The 25,019-nt window shown below is 39.1% G+C and overlaps 1 protein-coding gene across 6 annotated transcripts in view; it reads left to right on the forward strand.

Annotated features, from left to right (window-relative positions):
- The window catches only part of KDM6A (lysine demethylase 6A), a 104,997-nt gene that overhangs the window by 14,465 nt on the left and 65,513 nt on the right, over nucleotides 1-25,019 (forward strand). For all 6 annotated transcript variants that reach the window (XM_035114894.3, XM_035114900.3, XM_035114895.3 and 3 more), the window contains 2 exons: nucleotides 9,926-10,034; nucleotides 19,154-19,203. In XM_035114894.3, coding sequence (XP_034970785.3) covers nucleotides 9,926-10,034; nucleotides 19,154-19,203 — 159 coding nt within the window. The remainder of the gene's footprint in view (nucleotides 1-9,925; nucleotides 10,035-19,153; nucleotides 19,204-25,019) is intronic.

Raw genomic sequence — 25,019 nt, forward strand, 5'->3', positions numbered from 1 at the left:
ATACAAGTTGCAGTGCTTGTGTCGGTGGAACAATCGGAAGAACATCAGTGGATGAGCTTGGCAGAAGATTTTGCAATTAGAAACATAGATCTTGGAGAAGGAAAATATAGACAATGAGAAGGGAAATTAGAAAGAATTGAAAGGTATGTTATAAGTAGTTATATTAAGGAAATGAAGCAGTGCTAAAGTGGCTGCTCTTGCAGCTTCTTCCCTACCTTTTGAAATTAAAGCTATAACCCTGGGAAGAGGCAACTGGCATGTTTTGCATTTCCTCATCTTGGTCAGTGCCCTCCTCCCCAATAGAGGCATATTACAGTGGCAGCAGAAGGGGGGACTGTATTGGTAGAGGCAATTGCACCCTGCTGTGTTCCTCCATTATGGTTGTTTTCAGTCAGGCTGCACACTGTCAGATGACAAGGAAATTCAGGAAGCATCTATGGTAATTCTGTATTCCCTTAGGTGGGGAGCAGTACTGCACTGCATTTATGTGCTCTTTCTAGGCTGTGAGGCTTTTCTTAACAGCCTAGAGGCAATTCTTGCTCACCTCAGGCATGTTTAATTGCAAGGCTATAATAACATTAATGTATTTGCTGAGGGAGCAATATTTATTACTCATTCTGTTTGTAACTTTCATTCCTAAATATGTAAAATGGGTTCAGATTATTTTTCATAATCTGCTTGTACAAACTTAAATTCATGGATTTATTAACAGTTTTAATATTGTGTATAATGCATAGATACCATACCGATAATGGGAGCTTGCTTGACAGACTCTCTGGATTGGGAGCCATGGTGATATGGTGATTCCACTTCTGCCTGCATGACTGACTGGTTTCAGAAAACAGCATTGGGGGAATTCTGCTAGATTCCATGACATTTCAGCTGTAGATTCCTTTAAGATTCCATCTTTTCCTTCATTCTCTGAAGCATCTATAAGCTGCCATGTGGTAGGTTCAACTGGGGATTTAGAGTGAGGTGTCATCAGCATATTGATGAAACATAGCTCTTTTTCTCCTTGCATCAGGTGAGGAAGTGGTGAACTGTTACCTGGACTTGGTAACTGGCCTGTAAATTGAAGTTGAAACCTGAGGAGATGTAGGCACTGTGGGTAGGTACCAAGTCTTGGAATTAGGTGTGCTGGATTGGATTGCAGTCCTTCTGAAGGAATAGGTATGCATCTTGGGGGTGCTTTTTGATCCCACTTTGTCACTAAAGATCCAAAGTGGACATTTTTGCAAATTTAGGCAGCTCTTCAGCTGCAGCCTTTTCCAACTGGGATAGCCTGGCTATAGTGATCCATGTAAAATAAAAAAATTCCTTCAGTAGCACCTTAAAGACCAACTGAGTTTTTATTTTGGTATGAGCTTTCGTGTGCATGCACACTTCTTCAGATACAGTGAAATGGAAGTTTCCAGGCACTTATGTAGAGAAGGGGTGGGGAGGGGTGGGGATGGGGAGGGGGGATCACTCAGAAGGGTGGTGGAAATGGGTGATTGACTGACTGATAGCTGTTGATGACCGCAAACGACTGCAAATGGTTTTGCATGAAAAAGCAAGGGTTGAGATGGCTGAAGATCGCTTATCATGTATAATGAGATAAGAACCCGATATCTCTGTTCAAACCAGGTCCCTCCATAATACAGTCAATCACCCATTTCCACCACCCTTCTGAGTGATCCCCCCTCCCCATCCCCACCCCTCCCCACCCCTTCTCTACATAAGTGCCTGGAAACTTCCATTTCACTGTATCTGAAGAAGTGTGCATGCACACGAAAGCTCATACCAAAATAAAAACTCAGTTGGTCTTTAAGGTGCTACTGAAGGAATTTTTTTATTTTACTTCGATCCAGACCAACACGGCTACCTACCTGTAACCATAGTGATCCATGTTCTGGTAAACTCTAGGTTGGATTTGTAACAATGAATGCAACAATGAACTTACATAATACAGTATGTGTATTTCATTTCTTTTTTTTAATTTTACATGCCTATTACAACAGATCCACAACACATTTTTGAGGAACTTTTTAGAGGGAGATAATGGAAGAATTACTGCTGTATTTTTGTTAGAGGATGAGCTAGAAAATGGAAACAACATACTTTATTTGGCCAAAGCTGAATTATGTGGAGTGGAAAGAGAATTGCTTTTCATATACAGTATGTTGTAATATGGAACAACATATATGAAGAGCAATTCTCTTTCCACTCCACCTAATTCAGTTTTCTGAGTAACCATATACTTAAGACTGAAGAAATCCACTGTAACCCTAAATACAATAAATTCATAGTACTAATTCATAGGATATATGCAACAGTCATATCAAAGTTGAGACAGTTGAGCAGAAGCTTATCTTGTCTCTGTTCTGGTGAATGAGACAACAGTGGTGTACAATGCATTGTGATACTTAGAAGTGCTGGTAACGTCTTCAACCTTGGCTATGGATAACAATTCTGAGGACTTGTTAAAGCTTGCCTCAAAGGAGAGCTGGGCCTTTCAAGCCCCCCAATTCTCTACTAGCTGACTAAGTAAGGCAGGGGACTGTCAGGGGCAGTGAGGCATTTTCTCAAGCCCCCAGATTGGCTTTGGAAAATATTTATTCCCTGCTTTTTCCAGAATAAATTATATACTGAGTATATAATTTCTGAGTAAATCCAAGGTAGGCTTGGGAGAGCTCACCATTTCCATATGCAAAAGTCTTTGCCAATCCTTGGGGCAGCAGCTCATGAAACGGGCTGTTATTTAATTAGTTGCTTAATCACAATATTTACTGTATACAGTGCATTTATAATGCAGCATGTTATCCAACAGCTTGCTGTAATGATTCAAGAAGCCAGACATTATTGTTTATGACTCCAACAAGCACATCTTTGAAAAGTGTTGTATGCAAGTCCTTCCAGAAAATACCTTAACAGTCAGAAAGGTAGTACAGTATGGCATTAGAGAATAAATGCGGACTCAAATGTAAAAGGGTCTTCTTTTCCTGACGCATCTTTCTATTCAAATTAATTGAAACTCTCAGTCACTCTGGCTACATTTGTATGGTTACGATTAGTATATTTTATGGGTAATATCCAATGTTAGTCATACTCAGAACAGACCAATTAAAATAGGTGGATAAATTCATTGGGTCTACTCTAAGTACAACTTAGCTGGATATTGCTCATTGTGCTCTGTAGCTTCTTTCTCTCACTCCCTCCTGAATGAGATTTTTATTTAAAATTTTTTCGTAATACAGTAAAAAAAAAAAGGAACTACAAGAAATACAAATTGTATAAGTAAAATACGGAGGCCTCTCTTTAAAGCAATTATTGACCCTTTCCACTCAAAGAGGAACAGTAGTTCCTCCCAAATCTCACTTGGGATTTTTCCTTTATCCTCCCAGCCTTTCAGCCTGGGAGACTTGACATTTCCCTGTCTTTCACACAGGGTCTTCCATCAACCATAGAATCATAGAATTGTAGAGTTGGAAGGGACCCTGAGGATCATCTAGTCCAACCCTCTGCAATGCAGGGATATGCAGCTATCCCATACATCAGGCACGTCCAACTCCCAAGAGACTGCAATCTACTCCCAGTATTAAAAAAACCTGGTAGTGATCTACCCATTGTCATTGCCAAGAGTTGTTGAGCTTCCCCTCCCCCCATTTTTCATTTCATCGAACGATCGACCTAAAAGGCAACTGCGATCGACCTGTAGATCGCTATCAACAGGTTGGACATACCTGCCATGCATGAGTATACAATCTCTGGACTTTATTATAAAGTTCCCAGACATTATATAAAGATACAAAAAGAAAACTTCTGATTTTCCATCTGCCAGTTAACATAAAATAAAAAAGGTTTATTTAAAACATTTGGTCCATGCTAACATCCATCTTCTCCATTTTCTGTTAAGCAATATTTATTTTAAGTCAAGTCAAGTCGAGGTATCAGAATCAATCCTTTTCCCCATGCAAAGTCGGAAATGGGTTCTAATTGTTGTTGTTCTTGATAAATGTCAACCATATTTTTATATTGAATTTATCTTCATTATTTCCCACCACCATTACTCCATATTGAGTGAAACTGAATTCTTCCGTCCATATCCATTTAAAAATCTCTCCACAGTGATCTCATATTGGGCTAATATTCAATTTTTTACTTACTGTATATCCTTTAGTTCATGTCCCATTATGATCAAATTCCATTTCCTGTTGTGTTTACGATAGTATCCCAATCTCCTCCTTCAGTATCTTCCATTTTTGTTTCTCCAGTCTTTTTCCAGAGAGAGTACCATAACTTTCTAACAACATCATTCTCTGAATTCGCTACAGATGATACACAGAATACTTTCTCTCTGCTAGAAGGAAGGCCAGAGCTGTTGTTGTGGTTAGTTGTGACTGATAATACCAACTCCCTGTGTATTTAATTTTAAAGGCATTATTCTAATTGCTATAGCAATGCCCTGCATCTTTGACTGGTTGCAAAGATACAATATACTAGAATGTATCACCTAGAATTGATTTAATCAAATGTTGATTTAAAGCTTACCCTTAAGTCCAAAGCATGCGGATATCACCAAAGTTTTATAAACTAGACTTGATTTATTTTTTAATGTTTGTTTTGTCCACTAAACATTACAACCTATATATCAATTAGGAGCATAATGTGTTATTCTTATTTCAACTACAGTCTTGGCTGTACTTATGCACACTTAACACCCCATTGATTTCAGAGGAATATAAGCATGTATAATTGTGCAGAACGCACAACTGTGCAAGATTTACTTTTTGGAACATTGCTCATAGTGTAATCTCAGTTGTTTTAGATGACTATTTAATTTTACAGGTTTCGATTCAACGTCTATTGCATGCTGAGTGCTTAAATATGATTCCAATTTGGAGCTAGATTCTTTTTTATCAATTGCTCTTAGATGAAGCAGACTGCTTTGATTGCCCTGATGGATGCAGCGTTAGAAACTGAGATATGAAAGCCAGGAGCTAAATGGCACCTTAAACCTAGGTTATGGGTGCAACAACAGAATTTCTAGGCAAACATTTTTATAATAAGAATACAAAGCTGAAAAGGAATGTACTGCCCACCCCCCTAATATACTTAAGAGTAGCTGGAAGTGGGGAGGCATAAAAACATCCTCCTTTCCTTCCACTGTGCAGTTTTACTCTGAAATCTTAGGTGCAGTACTACACCCAGAGCTCGGAAACTGCTTGCGCCAATGAAATTCCCTGTCGCAAAATGTGCCTAAAACAATGGGAGTTTCGAACACTGGATGGATGACCCATACCTTGAAAAGAACAGGGGTAGTGGACCCCTCAGAAGTTTTCATTATCATAAAGTTCAATTATACATAGGTACTGTGTGTAAATATCTATCTTATACCTGGATTAGAATAATGTGGATACCATGTGAATGCAGTTAGGCATCCTTGGTTCTTAGGAAGTTTAGAAACAAGTGAAAAACAAAGAAGATTCAAACTGGTGCCCATAGTTAATAAACTTGTTATATACCCTAATCATTCCATATATTTATATTATGGTGGCTCACAGAATGGAAATCCATGGATATAAGTTGTAAAAAGAATGTGAGAATATTTGTCTCTTAATTTTGGTGGCGGGGAGTTTGTAGGTCTGAGCTGCTGTGTTTACAGTTCCTCTTCCTAGTTCTTCTTGGAGTTCCACTTTGAAGAGCTCCCACATGTCTGTGGAACTTACTTTAGTAGCAGTCTTATACTCACAGTCTAAAATGTCATAAAAGGTTAGAGCTTCCAACTATTACTACTTTCCTCACCATGACTAATTCAAAGCAGTAGAGTGCCTGCCCAGTCAGAGTCTCCTTCTCTTAAGTATTATACTGTTGAGAGTGAGAGGAATGAGGAAGAAGTGCAGCAGACTTGATGCAGTGGGCTTGTGGACCAGACACCTGTTGTTGTTCAGAGATTACTGCATCATTTTAAAACTTATTTCTTACTTTTAATGAATAAAAATAAATATTTAATTGGGGTGAGGGGAGGGAATTACTTGAATCTAGCAGTCCTTTTTTTATTAGAAAGCTGATGATGAAGGGAAAGAACAGAAATTACATTGGTGTTTAAGTCATTTTTGTTCTGAGGCTAGGAAAATATAAAATCACATTAATTGAGCCATATATTAATGGATTGAATAGCAGTAGAGAATCCTATAACTGGAATTAATCTGGAGACCGTCTTTTCAATCCCCTCACTAATTTAGAAGCGCTCCTGTGCACATAAGACTAAAGGATATCCTTCACATAGCTGTCAAGTTCTCCCCCTTTTTAAGGGAAATTCCCTTATGCTGAATAGGCTTCCTCACGAGAAAAGGGAAAACTTGATAGCTATGATCCTTCACAACAATTTTAATTTGAAAGGTTACACTGGATGTAACTTGAACTTCTCTATTCCATGATTTTTGGGCAGATGAGGTGAGGTAAGGTCCAGCAATTAATGACAATATAAAGTGTGAGCTTTGGTTGGGGGATTATGTGAGGGGTGCACTTGTTAGGTAACTCTGAATGAAAATAGCAAGAGAAACACACACACACATACACACACACACACACACGGTTTACTGGAAACTTCATTAAAACACCTGTATCTATAACAGGAATGGTTGGTTATTAGCTGGGGTCAGCAAACTTTTTCAGCAGGGGGATGGTCCACTGTCCCTCAGACCTTGTGGGAGGCCAGACTATTTTTTTTGGGGGGGGGGAATGAACAGATTCCTATGCCCCACAAATAACCCAGAGATGCATTTTAAATAAAAGCACACATTCTACTTATGTAAAAACTTGCTGATTCGGACCATCCGCAGGCCAGATTTAGAAGGCGATTGGGCCGGATCCGGCCCCTGGGCCTTAGTTTGCCTGCTCATGGTTATTAGGGTTCTCTCTGACCCTGCATTTGCAAAGAGCAGCAACATCATTTAATAAAAAAGAAGTAAATCAAAGTGAATTATTCAAGATTGTAAAAAATGTAACCATAATTTTTACTCTTTCTGTCTCTTATTTTTATTCTTTTCCTGTCATTTATGGATGTTATTTTAGACAAGAGAATCAATGAGTTAAATATGAACTTTCCCACACCATTGTCTCCTGTTGTAGTGGAGACTGAGGAGTGTGCAACCCAGCATTGGGCTTTATTTAGGTACAGTTAAGATGAGTACTGTCAGAATTCTCATCTTTGTTTATTCTGTTGGTGCATTTTCTTATCAAACACATCTTTACATTTACACAAAGTTAGATGTTAAAGCAGCAGAATTATCATAATTCAAGTTCTACACAAGTGAACTAGTGTTTAGTTCAGTGCCCATGAAAAGCAAGCAGGTGGCAGAATAACGCAAATGATTTTTTATATTTTAGACTGAATTGCATTCTCTCCAGTCATTTCTTTTGCTTCCTTCCTCTGCGCTAGTTATCATACCCACATGCCCACAACAAGGCAGCTGTTGCTGGTCATTTTGCCAACTTAAATTCTTCCAACATTGCTTCCCTCTCTTTAAACAAAGGAAAGGAAGTGAACTGTCTTCTGTAGCACTCTTCCCTTTTATTAACAGATTCTTTTCATTTCATTTGTGAAAGCAACAGGCATAAAGGCTAGTTTTAATGGAACACCCTGTAAAATGTAGACTGCATGCAGGCAACAAGTAACAGAAGACTTTAAATTTTTATTCTTAATCTCCAATAAGAAAAATGCTAGTCCCTTTTCCCCCTGGCATTAATAGCATCACTCTTATGTTATAGTAGCATCCATATTCAGCTCTTAGAATAAACCTAGCTGCCCTTCTCGTGCTTCGTACCACAAAGCCATAAAAGCTGCATTCCATGCTGGACTCCAGTGTAGCTGGAGTGAGAATTTATTCCTCTAAATGAGAATTTGTCTCCATCACCAACATTTTTTAAAAAATACATCAGTAGCTGGAGGCTGGCTAGGAAGGTGATTGGAACCTGGGGTGACACGTTGTGCTAAAGGCGGCTGTGATTTGCAGGGAAATTGAATGAATTCTTTGCATCTGGTTTCACTGCAGAAGATATAGGACAGATTTGTGCATGAACTAAGTGTTAAAGGATGGGAATCTCAAAGGAACTGGGACATATAGTTGAGACAAGAGTCCTATATAAGTCCTATATAGGTTGACCCTCAGATCAGCCTCCATACATGAGGATTGGAAAGTGAAGTGGTCAATGCAATATCAGTTTGTTTATTTTTTAAAAAATTACAGATTCAGACAATGAATTGGGGGGGCTCAGTTTTTGCAGCGGGAAGAATGGCTATTGCTGGACACAGTGGGAGGCACCAGTGAGAAATGTTGAACCTAGAGCACACCTTCTTTTTAAAGTTGCTCTGTGCTAGCTGCTTGGCCTTCTTTTGGCTCCAGCCACTTGTCAAGAAGAGGTCTAGGTCTGGACATTATGCTAAGCTCTGGATAATGTAAACCAAAATGTGTAAACCAACTATAAACCTTGGGATTATTGGATATTATTGTTAGGGGGAGATCATTGGATTCTTCTTGTTCTTGTTTTTATTTTTCTTATCTATTTTTTGTTTTTATATTGCGGTTTTATGTTGTGAACTGTTGTGAGACCTGTGGGTATACGGCGGTATACAAATTTTAATAATAGTAATAATAGTAATGATAATAATTGGGCACCTGTTAAACATAATTAGTAAACAGTAGGCTGTTTTTTCATGATTGTTTTTAACTGGTTACCTAACCCATGTTTTAGTGTGTTGTCTAAATCAGGCCAATGAGAGATTCAGCCTGGGTTTTCCTTCATACTTCTGTTGATACAACTGCAATTTAGGAGTCTTATGATAGTGCCAGGCCATTTTGCTGTAAGTGGCACATTGACTCTCCTCTTCCTATTCGGTCTAACAGCATCACTAAGCCACTACTGTTACAAGCTGAGCAGGTCTGGAGAAAGACACTCCTCAGATCAATGGATTTAAAGCAAGATTATTCATAATTTAAGTTTTCTAAAGTCATAATTCCTTCTATGCCATTCTAGTACTGTCTTTTATGCCAGAGTATGGATTTTATGTTTTAATCAAAAATTGATTCCTTGCAAAATGAGAAAATCCAAACAAATCAAACAATATCAATTCAGCCCTTTAATTGTGTTTGACTGTATTAGAGCAAAATATCTTGATATTTTAACAATAGCTGTGGTGCCTAGTTGTATTATTTTATTCACGCAGTTCACATGTCCGATTACAACCATCGTTTAAAACAATCTATAATTTAAAGTGCATGACCTGCTGGTACATGCTCCTCTAAATTGCTGTGATGTTCCTCTGCCCTGTTGCTGTCCTGTAGACCAGCAATGTCCAACCTGTTCCTCCCGAGCGATCTCTACGCGCCGCGCCCCCTGTGCTGATTAGCCTCGGTCCTACGGCACTGCTGTGAAAGCTTTTATTCTCTGCTCCAACAACTCTTCCCCTCAATCAATCACTCAGCTCATCTTCCCCAAAATGTTGCCTTTCCCTGTAAAATGAGCTCAACAACTGTGATCTCTCACTCTAAAAAAAGTTAAACAATTATGGTCCATCCTCTCCAAAAAAGCTCAACAACTATGGTCAATGACACTGGGTAGATCACTGCCAGTTTTATTACACTGGGAGTAGAACACATTCTCTAGAAAGTTGAATGTGCCTGCTGTAGACCAAACAAGCCTTTCTGACTGGCTTGTGTCATCTCATGGTTCATTTCTCTTTAAACCAGGGGTCGGCACCCAGGCCCATGGGCCGGATCCGGCCCACAGAGGCCATTTATCCGGCCCACAAGCGGTGTTCCAAAATGTTATATTTTTAATGCAATGGTAAAGTTATCCTAAAATGATGACTTATTTTATAAGCACATTACATATATTGTATTTAGTATATTATATTTATAAAGTTTGTTATCTTCCCCCTCAGGCTGTTGGCTGCTATGAATCGTTAATATTGAAAGCAGAAGGAAAAGTCGAATCCGATTTCTTTTGCCAATTAGGTCACTTCAACCTCTTATTGGAGGATTATCCAAAAGGTAAGTCCATTGCTATTTCTTTTAGCAGTCTTTACTCAGGATTTCTTACATATTTATGAAGGAATTATTATTTAACATTTACAAAATGCCTAAAACTTTCTAAATGTGGCCTCTCTCAAAAGGTTGAACAGTCTTTGCCCACAGGCTTACAGTCTAATATACATGAACAAAAGCAATGGGAAGGAAGAGAGAGTGGAAACCAAGCAATGGAATAGCTGTTGCCTCACTGGCTGGTGGATGGGGGCCCATGTTGGTCTCCATCTTGCCATAATGTTCTTCCTGAAGAGCTGCCTCCCAGTGGCCCTAGGCCACCTAGCTCATGTATCTTCTTTTAGTTCTGCGATCCTTTTAGTTCTGCAATAACTGGCAGTTGGAGCAGAGTGCCATGCAGAGATTGGGGAAGCAAGCTGCCTGTTGCTGCTCCATCTCTGGTTGATGAATAGGGCCATGACGGCCTTCCCCTTGCTATGATGACCCTCCTGAGAAGGATCCTCCCAGCCTCTGTGACCCTTGGTGCCCTGGCAGTGACAGAAGTTGTTTTTCCATCTGTAAATGTTTAATACCTTACTCATTAGATTAGTGCTAGGATGAGTGGAACAGTTCTTGACCCACCCATTCGATTTCGTCCCCCTTTTAGCCTAGGTTCATTGTTTGAAATACAGCTTACAAATCCCTAGGCCCCATCATGCTCCCAGCAATGTGATTGAATATGTAAAGCAGCCTTAAGGCCTACCTGAATCCAAACCTTGATTAGATATTTCTCAGCTTTGCTTGGGCCTTCCCTCTTGTACATGTTTTGTTACATATAGTGGGCATCAGAGACAGTTCATTCAGACCAGGAAGAGTGTGGGCTTTAGTACTACCTCAAAAGCTATTGCACATGTGTGGTATGTATGAGTCATCCAAGGGATTATGGGTACTTTGCATGATCCTCTAAAAGTGTCTGATGCACTGGGCATATGCAACAGTGTCTAAAGTATTACCTAAAGCCTTTGGGTTTAGGTCTTCTTTTGGTATTGTCTTTATGATGTTTTAATTACGTTTTTACATTTATTCTGTTAAATAGAGAACATAAATAAAAGCATATGTATTGCTGTAAGTATTGTAACTCAGAAAGATAATGAAATAGCTACACAATATGATTATGCAGGGGGCACATCAGGAAGGTCCACGCCAAGCAGGAGCGCAACAAGGCACAGAAATGTTAACAACTAACAACTGATATGTTTTTTCTAAAAAAAATTAATTTAGGAAGAGTGGCTTATTGTTAAATTGACAATTTAAATAATTACATTGCCAAAAAAGAATAATAATAATTTATACAGTGTCCAGGGCTCTGTATAAAACCAAACTGGTATGGAATATGTTTCAGATTGTGCACTTCTTCTGTTTTGAGGTTTGGACTGACGTTTTGTTTTGAATCTAAGGCAGAATCCTGCTAGTTTGCTTTTCCAGAGCTTTGTATGAGGTCTCCATTGACTTGAATTGTAAAATCAACAAACACCTATAATGTCTCCATTTTGGGGCATAATTTGAAGAAAATTTCTGGCTTAGCACTTGTGGGAATGAAACCTAAGTTTCAAAAATGGGTGCAGTTTTTTTATTTTAAAAAATGTGCTACATGTCTTTAAAGTTTGAGGGATTTAGAAAGAGAAAATGGCCTCCCCTCCATGGTTTTGTGGACATTTTGCTGCAATCTTTGTTGCATGTGTTATGTGACACAGAGGATTATTGCGTGCACCAAGCAGTAATGTAAAAAAGCTTCCCTGCTTTTAAATCTCTCAGTTCTTTGGCTCTCAGTTCTTTCTTGCAAATGGGGTTTGAGTAATTTTTGGTCTTTGTTTTAGAGTAGCCATCTGACAAAGTTGTTCTGTGATAAAAAAAATGTTGAGATCCACTCAGGTTTTGCAGTTCTTGAGCCACTGGTTTCCCCTTGTGACACGTTTGCAAGGCACTTTGAGGGTAAAGCCATTCAGTTTCATACCACGTTGATTGTTACCATTGCTTCGGTGTCTGGGGAGCTGTCCCATGCTCTGGCTGACCAGGAGTTACAGGATCAGTTGTAGATTTCGAAGCTTGGTATGGACAAAACTTGAAGGTGTTTGTTCAACCTCCTGTGCTCTCAACCCTTACACTTCCTAGCTAGTTAGATCTTGATGATGATGATGATGTGTGTGTGTGTGTGTGTGTGTGTGTGTGTGTAATGCTTCTTTGCATGAGGCAGTGGCCTCCACTTTCTTTAAACAGGAAATGCTGTGTCTGCTCCTAAACGCCCCCCCCCAACAACTGCACCTAGAGGTTTTGGACATCTATAGCTAAGTACAGTATATTCCTGCGTATAAGACTACAGTGGTACCTCGGTTTATGAACACAATTGGTTCCGGAAGTCTGTTCATAAACTGAAGCGTTCATAAACTGAAGCGAACCTTCCCACTGAAAGTAATGGAAAGTGGATTAATCTGTTCCAGACGGTCCGCGGAGTAACCGTTCATAAACTGAAGCGAACTTTTCCATTGAAAGTAATGGAAAGTGGATTAATCCGTTCCAGACGGGTCCGCGAAGTACTTAAACTGAAGCGTTCATAAACTGAAACATGGGTGTAATTGGTTCCGGAAGTCTGTTCATAAACTGAAGCGTTCATAAACTGAAGCGAACTTTCCCATTAAAAGTAATGGAAAGTGAATTAATCCGTTCCAGATGGGTCCGCGGCGTTCATAAACCGAAAATTCATAAACCGAGGTGTTCATAAACCGAGGTTCCACTGTACTTTTTAACCCAGGAAAATCTTTTCAAAAGTCGGGAGTCGTCTTATACGCCGGGTCGTTTTATTAATACGGCGAGTATATCCCAAACTCTATATTTTAACTGGAAAAGTTGGGGGTCGTCTTATATGCCCAGTCGTCTTATACGCCGGAATATATGGGGTAGTCCATTTTTGGGAAAGGTATTTAAAAGATGGTGTACACCCAACTTCAGGCACTCTGGATGAAACTGATTTACCGTACTTAGACTTATTCAATAAGGTATCTGGGTCAGTTTTTGAACCAAAACTGCCTCAGTCACCTTGATGGATAACCTCTGTTTGAAGACAGACAGGGGGAGTGCTATCCTGTTGTTCCTTCTGGATTTCTCAGTGGCGTTTGATACCACAGACCATGGTATCTTGCTGGGCTGTCTCTGTTGGCTTGGGAGATGGAGGCACAGAGACACAGTTGTTCCACTCCTACCAGCTTCTGGTTTCACATAATAGCATTGGGGAACAGCTACTTGATCCCATGGCAGTTGTGGTCTGGGGTCAGTCAAGGTTCCATTTTGCTCCCCTCCTTGCTATTTAACATCTATAAAAAGCTGCTAGGTGAGATCATCAAGAGATTAGTGTAGGGTGCCATCAACATGCTCATGACACCCAGCATTACCTGCCCCTTGACATCTGAATCAGATATGGCCATGTAGGTCCTGGACAGGTCACCAAATGTAGGGGTGGGATGAATTTAAGGCCCGTACTTAAGGCTGAATCCTGACAAAACCGAGACTCTAGTTGGTGGCTGCAGGATCTGGAAATTAGGCAGCCCTGTTTTGAACAGGGTTGTACTTCCCTTAAAGAGTGTGTATGTAGCTTGAAGATGCACATTGATCCATCACTGGAGGCATAGATAACCTTGTTGACTGGTAATGCCTTCTGCAAGCTCTGATTGGTTTAAGTACAGTTGTTGCAACATTCTGTATGTGGAGCTATACTTGAAGACTGTCCAGAAGCTGCAATTTCTGCAGAATGCAGCCATTCAATTATTGAGTGAATTGACTTATTGGGGCCAGCAGGAGGCCCTGAAGCACCGACTGTTAAATTGTATTGTGGCTTTGTTTTTGTTGTACTCCACCCTGGGATCAATATGAAGAAGGACAGGTGGCATAGAAATACTGTAGAAAATAAATTAATAATGCTTTTAATAATTGGTTATGTTTGAATATAGTTTGGCCAGTCTCAGCACAATAGTTGAAGATTGCATTGACTTAGGACTCACAATCAATTGCTTAACTGACAATTTCATTTCTCAGAAGTTGGAAGAAGCAACAAAGGGATCATGGACCTGGTCCTCACTAACAGGGAAGAACTGATTGATGAAGTGGAAGAACGAGGAACCTTGGGAGGAAGTGATTATATCTTCGTGGGCTTTATTATATAGAGGCAAGGGAAAGCTGTGTGTAGTTGGGACTTGCACTCTGGACTTTAAGAAGGCCAATTTCAAAAAACTTAGGGAGCTGCTGGGTGAGATCCCATGGTCAGACATACTCAAAAAGAAGGGAATCCAAGATGGATGAGAGGTTGTTTTAAAGGTGAAATATTCAAGGCACAAATGCAGACAGTTCCAACAAGAAAGAAGGGTAGGGGTAATCTAAAGAAACCACTGTGGTTGCATAAGGAGCTTACAGATGAACTGAGATTGAAGACAGACGTATATAAGAAATGGAAGAAAGGGAAAATCATGAAAGAACAGTATACATGAGTAGCCAACAGTTGCAGATAGGTTAGACTGGCCAAAGCTCAAAATGACCTCAGGTTTGCAAGAGAGGTTAAAAATAATTTTAAAAAGTTCCCCCCCCCCCCGGCTGTGTTCAAAGTAAGAGGAAGAACAAGCAAGTAGTAGGTCCTCTGCATGGAGAAGATGGAGAAATGCTATTGGGTGACAGAGAGGTGGAACTGTTTAATACCTATTTTGCCTCTGTCTTCACTAAAAGGAAATCAGTGCCCAAAAATAACAGAATAAACAATGCAAGGAGGAAGCTGAAGTGCAAGATAGGAAAAGTGGTAAGCGAACTCTTAGCTACTTTTAATGAATTCAGATCTCCAGGGACTGATGAGCTGCACCCAAGAGTACTAAAGGAACTTGTGGATGTAATCTCAGATGCTCTGTCTATAATCTTTGAGTATTCTTTGAGAGTAGGTTAGATCTTTGCAGATCGGAGGTAGACAAATGTTGTCTCCATCTTCAAAAGGGGGGGAGGGGAAGACCCAGGTAATACTGACTGATCAACTTGACGTCAATATCAGGAAAGGTCCTAGATCAGATAATTAAACAGTCAGTCTATGTGCGCTAAGAAAAGGGACACTGTGATTACTAAGACCCAGCATGGGTTTCTCAAAAGCAAGTCATGCCAGATGACTCATTTCTTTTGCTTGATAGAGTTACAAGCTTGGGTGAATTGGGGAATGCTGTGAACATAGTGTGTTTTGATTTCACTAAGGCTTTTGACAAAGTCTCCTGTGATATTCTTGTGGAGAAGCTGGTAAAATGTGGGCTGGATGAAGTACCGGTAACTGTTAGGTGGATTTGTAAACCCCAAGAGTGTTCCCTAATGGTTCCTCATTATCCTGGAAAAAGTGACAAGTGGGGTGTCACAGGGCTCTGTCCTGGGCTCGTTGTTCAACATCTTTATAAATGAGTTGGATGAAGGGTTGGAGGCTATGATCATCAAATTTACAGATGATACCAAATTGGGAGGCGTGGCTAATACTGTTGAAGACAGATCTTGGATTCAAGGTTACCTTAATATATTGGAGAACTGGGCCAAAACTAGCAAAATGAATTTCAATAGGGACAAATGTAAGGTTCTACACTAATCTAGGAAGAACTAGCTGCACAAATATAAGCTGAAGGACAGTAGTACATGTGAAAAGGCTTGCCAGTAATACATGTGAGAAAGAGCTAGAGGTTTTTGTAGACCTTGTGTTAAGCAAAATGATGCAACAGTGTGTTGCAGCAGCCAAAAAAGCTAATGATATTTTAGGCTGCATCGACATAAGTCTTGTGTCCAGATAAGGGAAGTCATAGTACACTTCTATTTTGCCATGGTCAAACCTCACCTGTAGTACTATGTCCAGTTCTGGGTATCACAATTTAATAAGGATATTTGCAAACTGGAATGTTTGCAGAGGACGACCAAGATAATCAAGGGTCTAGAAACCAAGCCTTATGAGGAATTGTTGAGGGAGTTTGGTATGTTTAGCCTGGAGAAGAAGTCCATATTCTTCAAATATCTAAAAGGATATCACATGGAAGATTGAGCAAGCTTGATTTCCCCTACTCCAGAGGGTAGGACCCAAACTATTGGATTCAATTTACAGGAAAGGAGATTCAAACTCAACACCTGGAAGAACTTTCTAACGATTAGAACTGTCAGGTAGTGAAATGAACTCCTTTGGAAGATGTTGGACTCCCTTGGTGGTTTTAAAGCAGAAGTTGAACGGCCACCTGTCATAGATGTTTTAGTTGAGATTCCTGCAATGCAGGAGGTTGGACTAGATGACCCTTGGGATTCCTTCCAACTCTACAGTCTACGATTCTGTGATTTTATGCTTGTCAAATCAACTATTACTTGCCGAAGTTTCTGTGCTGTCTTTCTTATCTGTTTGTCCCCATATTTTCCAGTTCCCAACACTGTCAGAACTGCATCTAACACTCTGTACATGTTCAGAAATGGAGACTTGCATTATTACACATAATGTACTTTTTATTCTTAAAGCACACACAAAGTCTTCAGGTTATGTTATCAAATAAAACTCTGACACAGACTATAATTAAAAGGTCTGGAGAAATTGAATGCTCACTTAACACAAATTTCATGCCTCTTTCTCTCTCTCCCCCCAGTGTGTATTCAGGCTGAACAGAAGGCTTTCCTCCCCCATCTCTTTACTTGCACATGCTTGAAGCTTTAATCTGCCACTGTTCATTCTGAGAAACATTCAATTGTGTATGTGGAACCCAACTCCTTTTCCCAGTTTCACTATATGAAAGACTCAGATTGCTAACCTGTAGTTTCTCGTGCCCTAGGACAACAAGGAATCATTTCTGACTTTTAAAAAGTCTATTTAGCGTTGAAAATGCTCATATGTGATAGCACTTTGCTGATAAGGGAATGATACTAGCAAATCCACAGGCATAATGCTTCCTTAAAGATCCCTGTCAGTAAGCAATGATCAACCAGTGTTGAATAAAGATTGTTTTTCTCACCACCCGAAAAATGTCCACAAGTGCAATATTGGGCAGTTTTCTATATAGAAGTGAATGGCTGCCATTCTAAGGGGGATGTCAAAGAAACTATTTGAATGAGGACTTTACCTGCTTATCTAGCAATGCTTATATATAATTGAACCTTGGGTTCTGTTTCTTGGTCATGCTAGAATACAATGAGAACTTGAGAACTGCCTTTCCTTTATATATGAATTATTGTGACATGAGTTTGCCAAGAATAATCCACAGACTGTTGGTAATTTTGAATTTCATGTACTGTATATAATTTCCTTTTGATATTTGCTGAAATTCTGTTAGGTTCCCCACAGAAGATTATGAAATACATGATTCTGTGACCTCTCATGAGTTATCTACATGAAAAAAAATTGCATTATCAACTGTCATGGCATCCCCCAAAGAATTCTGGAAGATGTAGAAAAGTAATGATTCTTAGTCTTATTAGATTTCCAAGGATTTCCTTGCTGTAGTGAATTACTATTCAGTTAGTTTGTCTGTGGTATAGATACACCATTAATATCTTTGATGGTGTAAATTGTATATGAGAAGCAGTGTGAAGTACTTGCATAAACTCTAGCTACGGTTTCAAGTTTGTCTTTTGTATTCTTGCTTTTTCATAATAATAGACAAATCCCTTAATCCAGCAGTAGAGAACTTGTTTGGTCCAGTGAGCCAGATTTTTTATCTCTCCCCACCTTGTGAACCAACTTTGACAGGTGGCAGAACTACCCACTTTTCAACTTTCTGATGTCATAATGAGAATTTATAGTGACAGCAGGTTTGAGAACCCACCCATTAGCTAATGGGCGCTGGAGTTCAATTCTGTTTTCTGCAGGGTTTGAGTGTGTGTGAGAGTTCCCCACCTGGGCACCTGAACCAAGGAAGAGTTAATTCCCCATGCATCAGCTGATGCATAGGGAATCGAGTCCTGCTTTCTGACACCTGATGTCACATATGATCTCAGAAGTGATACAGATGGTCTTGCTTTGTGGGAAATGACCAAATGCAGGTCAAATGGGAACACCTTTCAGCCCAAATTCATTGCATAAGCCAGAGGTTCCCCCACACCTAGACAAATTCTAATTATTCAGTTAACATTTGGGTTTCCCATAACTTATTATGAGTATGGATGGAGGGATTTAGATATCCTAGATGCCTGTGTCATGATGAACAGATTTTGATTGAAAACTATCCTCACCAAATAGTTCGAGCACATGCAATTTAATGTTATGCCTTTCAACTACCAAGAGTTAATTTCATCAGATGACTTGAGCTGCTGCTAGGAGACATAATGTGCTTCATAATGACTGTGTAGAAATGATGAGCAATAAAAAAATACTGGAAGGAAAGTAAAAGAACTATCAACACTGTTTTATATTGTGTGGTTATTTTGCTCAGAGTATAAGTATGCAACCAGTTTTGAATATATATATATGTGTGTGTGTGTTTAGGGAAGTTTTTAATCTGTGACATTTTATTGTATTTTAATCTTTGCTGGAAACCGCCCAGAGTGGCTGGGGAGACCTGGCCGGATGGGCGGGGTACAAATAATAAAATTGTTGTTGTTGTTGTTGTTGTTGTTGTTGTTGTTGTTGTTGTTGTTGTTGTTGTTGTTGCAATCTACATTGGACTGCTGCAGACATAATATTTTCTTTCATTCAATATTCCATTGAACACAATGGAACTTACTTCTGAGTAAACATGCATAGGATTGTCTATTGAAACCCATTGTAGAAATAAGCACTCCCCTTTTCTGTTTTGGGAATGAATACCCCCTTTAAGTATAGTAAAGCATTTAACTGACACTGATTGTCTCCATTTAACCAAAGATGGAACTTAGCATTATTAACCCATGGTTTCTGGGCTTTGATTAAATAGAAAACTTGGTGAACACTTTTCCTAAAACACAGATAACCAGGAAAGAGGACTTTGTGCTCCAGAGAAGAGGGGTGGGAGGAGGAAGAGCACTTCCCATGGTTAGATCTTGTCCTGTTAACTATGTTGATCAAGGTTTATCAGCAAATAACCTTGTTATAACTACAGTACTAAAACTTTGAGTTTGTTTTCTAAAAAATATTCTTTTTATTGCAGCATTATCTGCATACCAGAGGTACTACAGTTTACAGTCTGACTACTGGAAGGTATGTATAAGTTATACTTCTAAAAAGTAATATTGTTTCAAACAGTACTCCAGTTTTTATACATAGTAGATTATATGTATCAATGGCACAATGTTTGACTATATTGTTTGTCTACACTGTTGTTTACTATATCTCAAACTTCAGTGATGGTATTATGTAGCTGGCTGTGCCTACTTTTTGTTTTTGGCTTATTTCAGGTCTGAAGTGTCCAACAGTAGATAACCTAAGACTGCTGCTAAAATTTACTGGGCAACATTTTCTTACACCATCTTCTTTTCTGCGTTCATTGTTGTTGTACAGTATATTATTCTTTACCACGTTAACTTGCAGTTACTTTCCTTCATACAGGGTCAACCAATTTTGGGTGGCCTTGGTGGTATTGTCCCTGATTTTATACAGCATCTTCAGAACACAAGATAGGGTCAATGATAAACTGAAGTACTCATACTGTCCTCCTCCACCTTAGAACTGGCAAGGGACAGCAGATGGGTGATGGGATTTTCTGCTTGTCTGGTGATTGACACTTCAGCTACCCAGTGTGGACACAGGTTTCTGCCTGTTTCATAGAAGTCAGCTCCTAGGGATTGCGGGGGCTTTGACCCCCACAACAAAATAAACAGTATATTTATTAAAGCATTTCTTTTTTTGCCTCAATATTAGGCATTCAAGGTGTCTCAAGACACAATTAAAATGTGTTTGATCATATATACAATCATATATATTCAGAATCATTCAGTTATGTTGGTGCTTTAAATTACTGGATTGTGTATGATGGAATTTTAAGTTACCAGCTCAACTTAAGTCACAATGGTAATGAATATACCTATCTTCTGCAGTGGTTCTAGTTTTGAGGTGATTTTCTAAAAAAAATTTGGTTGAAATGATCTGCCATTCTGAATAAAGAAAACAGTAACTACTGTGGCATATGGTGCATAAAATATTAATGCTAGTTTTGGCTTAACAGGTAAAGACTTTTTGCATTCTTAATGAATAGAACTAATAAATTAATTTATTTTAATTTTGCCTGCACATTTATGATTTTGGAAGAAGTTACATTTTTAAAAGCTGTATTTGCAAGAAAGGGAAAGAACATGAAAAGAGGGGTGTCATTAGATGTTGATGCCAATAAAATATGTACTTTGTTTTGGTTCTTCATCTCACCCCTCTCTCCATTGTTTCTGCTGGAAAATGGCTGCCTCAAACCAACAAAGCACAAACCAACAAGGAACTAAGGAAATAGGCTGTTGGTGTATGTGACTCTGCAGAGCTTATAGTAGAGTTTTGTGGAGATAAGAAGTTATTTTTTTGGATGATGGGACCTTAGAGCATTGGTGCTGTTCTTTAGTTTCCACTGTTGTAAAGTAATAGTATAAGGTGAAATGACATTTGTTCCGCCCAAATTTAGGAGTTCCACATTATTTGGAGATAAGCCTCCAGTACCCCATTCACTGAGTGTACTACAGGTATATAACTAAATGAACAGAGGTACTGGAGGTGAATGGCATATTTTGCAGTGAGAATTAGCACCTGGCAACGAAGCAGACATTGACCATAAGTAATGTATCCTTCTAAAATTCAGAGTTTGCTCAACAGGGTGATATCTGCTGTTAGTCATATTTGGAGTAGACCCATAGGAATTTGTGGATTTAAGTAACTTGTCCGTTGATTTCAGTTGGTCTAAGTCATACTGAGTTGCATACTAAGTCATAGTATGACTTAGTTGGATATCGCCTGTAATATTTCTTACCTTGAAGTATTTGGTTTGGAGGACTTTCAAAGGTTGCAGGAATATCTTAGGCCAGGTGTGGGGAACCTTTGGCCCTCCAGATGTTGCAGAACTACAAGTCCCATCATCTGTAGACACTGATCATGCTTGCTAGGGCTGATGAGAGTTGTAGTTCAGCAAAATCTAGAGGGTCAGCAGTTCTCCACCTTTGCCTTATGTTGTACAACTAAATTGAAATTGCATTGTGAAGTCTGGCATTAAAAATACTGCAATTACTGTGAATTTTCAGTTCATCCCACTTATATGTATTACTTCAGAATATACTGATTAGAAATGCCAAAGATAGGTAGTGGGGTCTGATCAAAGTTTGTAAAATTAACTGTTCATGCAGAGCTTGTAGAAATAGTGTATGCTACCCATAAATCTGTCTAAGCCTGTAAATTGTGAATGTAACTGTAATTTAAAGACTTTTTTTTAGAATACACATCTTTACAGCTCCGTAAAACTGAGCAGGTGTTTCTAGGTGTTTTGTACTTAACTAGAATTTCCAGAGACACACTGTACTTGAAAACATATTTTCCCACACATTTAAGAGCTTTATTAAAATATACTGATGATACTGAAAACTAGGTGGGCTATGTATTTCATAAGCCATTTCTTTTTAGCATTATCTTCCATTCAGGTTGATGATCAGTATGGCTTGTACTTTGGCCTGGTCTATCAGTGGCACCACACTTCCTACATCTCTTGCAAACTGGGTGAAGATAATGAGAAAGCATTTCTCTTCTCGTGGATATCCCCCTCAGGCAACAGATGTTTAAATGCAGTCACATTATAATGCTGCTTTCAGTGCCTTCATCTTCTAGAAGGAGACTCTGTTCTAATTTATACCATTTACATGTGGGGCAGGCGTCAGATACATTTTGTAACAATATAGCAATAATTAAGGCTCCTTCTGGGCTTCTCTCCTCATATTCAAAATGCACAATATATTATTAGTTAAACATATCAGTTGCTTTTTTTACAAAAGTAGCTCAGAGACTCACAGCACATACTTGGTGGTCTTAGGAAAGTGCCCATTCTGACCCGTGAAAAGGTTTCAGTATCTGATAATGATACAATCAAATTTGCACAGTGTAAGGGAGAGCTGTACTGTTTATCTTCGTGGTTCTTACACATTCCCTTAGAGTAAAACTGTTTATATATGAATCTGGATGGAACATCTTATGCAATAAAAATCTTCCAGGTAGCAGTCTCACTTGAGTGCCTAGAGAAATAATTAAGAATCCATTCTCCAGAGATAGTTGAGAATTCAGTGCTGTATTATTCTGCCACTAATTATGTCATTCTAGAAACACACAAAAGTGACTATAGCAGTTGATCAAAATTGATTTGGTTCAAAAATACTTGAAGGGTAAAAGAGAAATACAGTGGTACCTCTGGTTAAGAACTTAATTCGTTCTGGAGGTCCGTCTTAACCTGAAACTGTTCTTAACCTGAGGTACCACTTTAGCTAATGGGGCTTCCCGCTGCTGCCGCGGCGCCGCAGCGCGATTTCTGTTCTCATCCTGAAGCAAAGTTCTTTACCCAAGGTACTATTTCTGGATTAGCGGAGTCTGTAACTTGAAGCGTTTGTAACCTGAAGCGTCTGTAACCTGAGGTACCACTGTACAGGAAAGAGACTTAGGAACTTCGAAATCCTTTCATAATGTATATTGCTGCAACTCATGTCTCTCTTGTACGGCCATCCCCCCACCTACATGTGTTCTACTTGATCATGACCGTGTATATGCGCGGCACCAGGAAATAAAGAGAATCATATTAGGAAATTGCGGGGGAAAGATCGGGAGAGTCCTTGTAGCTCATGACGAGACCCTTCCTGGAGCCCAAAGATGACGTCAGTGAGGGTGGAAGAAGTCCACATGACATGTTGCAGGTCTTTGTTTAGGCTGCTCAGCATCCCTATGTAATAGCTCACGCGTGGGGTAGAGGGGTAGTGCAATGGCCTTCCAGCACATCCTCCAGCCGGCCCCAGAGCTCCAACTCTAGATATTTTGAATTGGGCATTTAGAGGCATTTTAGAGGGTGCTCCCCATTTTACGCAATTTCACTTATGTGGGACACGGGGGGGGGGCGGAACCAGATAAGTAGTAAACTTCAAGATTGATTAAGATTTCAAGGATATTTATCTGTGCAACCTGAAAATACATTTACGTAGTCAGTTTGAAAGCAATTGTAGTAATTTATTATTACAGCATTTATCTACTGGATGCTTCCCGATTTCCATCAATACTTTATTTTGCCTTGATGACCTAGCTTTGGGGGATTCCTTACACATATTGTCTTCTTATTGGCAGAAGATATGGAGCATTCATTGCTTCTATAAATCCTTGCATGGACTCTTTAAGTTTTATATCAGAGGAAATAGTTTTGCTTATTGTATGCCCACATTTATTCATGACCTCTTTTGCTGAAATGTTGGTATATAGAAACATACACAAGCTAGTTATTCAAGCCATGCATGTATGGAAGTGGTAACAAAGTGTCCTGAATTGCAGTTGGAACTCTTGTTGAAATAGGGCTTAGCCTCTTTTGGGCTTTATAGATGCTGTAAAACTGATTTTAATAGGATGTCTTCTTATTGTTATGGATCTCAAGGATTTAGAATGAGAAGAGTTGAAAATTTGTATAGCACCTTTTTCTTGAATAATACCTACCCTGGTTTCAATTTCATGACCATGATTCTGAACTAAATAACTTACCATGGTAACACTTTAAGAATTTTGTTGAATATGTAATGAATATTGCACATACTCATTACATATTGGCAGAGGCTCTCAATTGTACCTGTTTATAATGTCCAGGATTTTTTATGCTATAGAGAAACACAGACTGATAGATTTGAAACACCCCTCATCTTTGGCAGCCAAAGAGTGCAAAGAAGACTCTTCATTTCAGGGTTGCGGGTTTGAGACCCAAGTTAGACAAAAGATTCCTGCATTGCAGGGGGTTGGACTAGATCACCCCGGTCCCTTCCAACTCTACAATCCTGTATAAATCTTTGAATCTATTTTGTTCTAGAAAGAAATATGATAATACAAAGCTAGTTCATCAACCATCGTAATCTTATCTTTATCTCTGTTGTTAGTTTCATGATGTTTGGAAAGGCAGAGTATACATCTTTATAACATATAACAAAAGCATTATAAGGTACTGCAGTGCATTCAATATGACCTACAGCTACTGAATTTTTAACTGGGACTGGCTATGTGGAATACATCTCTCAAGTGGTTTTTTGCCAGTTTGTTTCAGAACACAATTCAAAGTACTTTGGTCATATGCTTCATTCATCTGAGAACCTCTTTCACCAGTAGCACCTGTCATCTGAAGATAGATGGCTGCTGACCAGTGAAGGCCACCCTTGGTCATGCTGTAGCTACTGTGATTTTCTTCTTGGTTTTATTGTTTTGAAATTGTATGCGACCTTTACGGTCCTGTTATTGAAGTGTGGCTCATGAATTTATGTAAATAAAATTTGTTGCTTGAATAGAACTTAAATCAATTATATGAGAAACCACCCCATTGTTTAATTATACTGATTTGTATCAGAAACTGTTGAGTCAAGTAGAGTGTTGTTTGGCTGAATTTTTGTTGGAGTTACCAAATTTGGGAAAAAAATGATTCCTGTTTTTCTCTGTACCCCTCCTCAGGCCTGATTTACACTTATATGCTCTTTACGTGTTTCATTCTATCCTGGTCTCAGTATCAGGCAAGCAGGAATGAAGGTTGATAGAGCAGTAGCTGGTTAAGGAAGTGGACATTAAGTATAAATGGATGGTTCTTCCAATGGAGTGATGTAGGAAGTGGAGTTCAATGATGATGCAAAATTATTCAAGCTGATTAAAACAAAAAGAGATTGTGAGGAGCTCTGAAAGCATCTTTCCAAAGTAGGTAAAGTAGAATTAAAATGGTAAATGTGATTCAGTGTAAGCAAGTGTCAAGTGATGTGCATTATGCTTTTGGAATCATATGTTGGGAGAGTGTTGTTGCACTTATTCCTGCTTCCTGGCTTCCCATAGGCATCTGCTTG

Source organism: Zootoca vivipara, chromosome 4, assembly GCF_965207765.1.
Source record: "Zootoca vivipara chromosome 4, rZooViv2.hap1.1, whole genome shotgun sequence".
Lineage (NCBI taxonomy): Eukaryota > Metazoa > Chordata > Lepidosauria > Squamata > Lacertidae > Zootoca > Zootoca vivipara.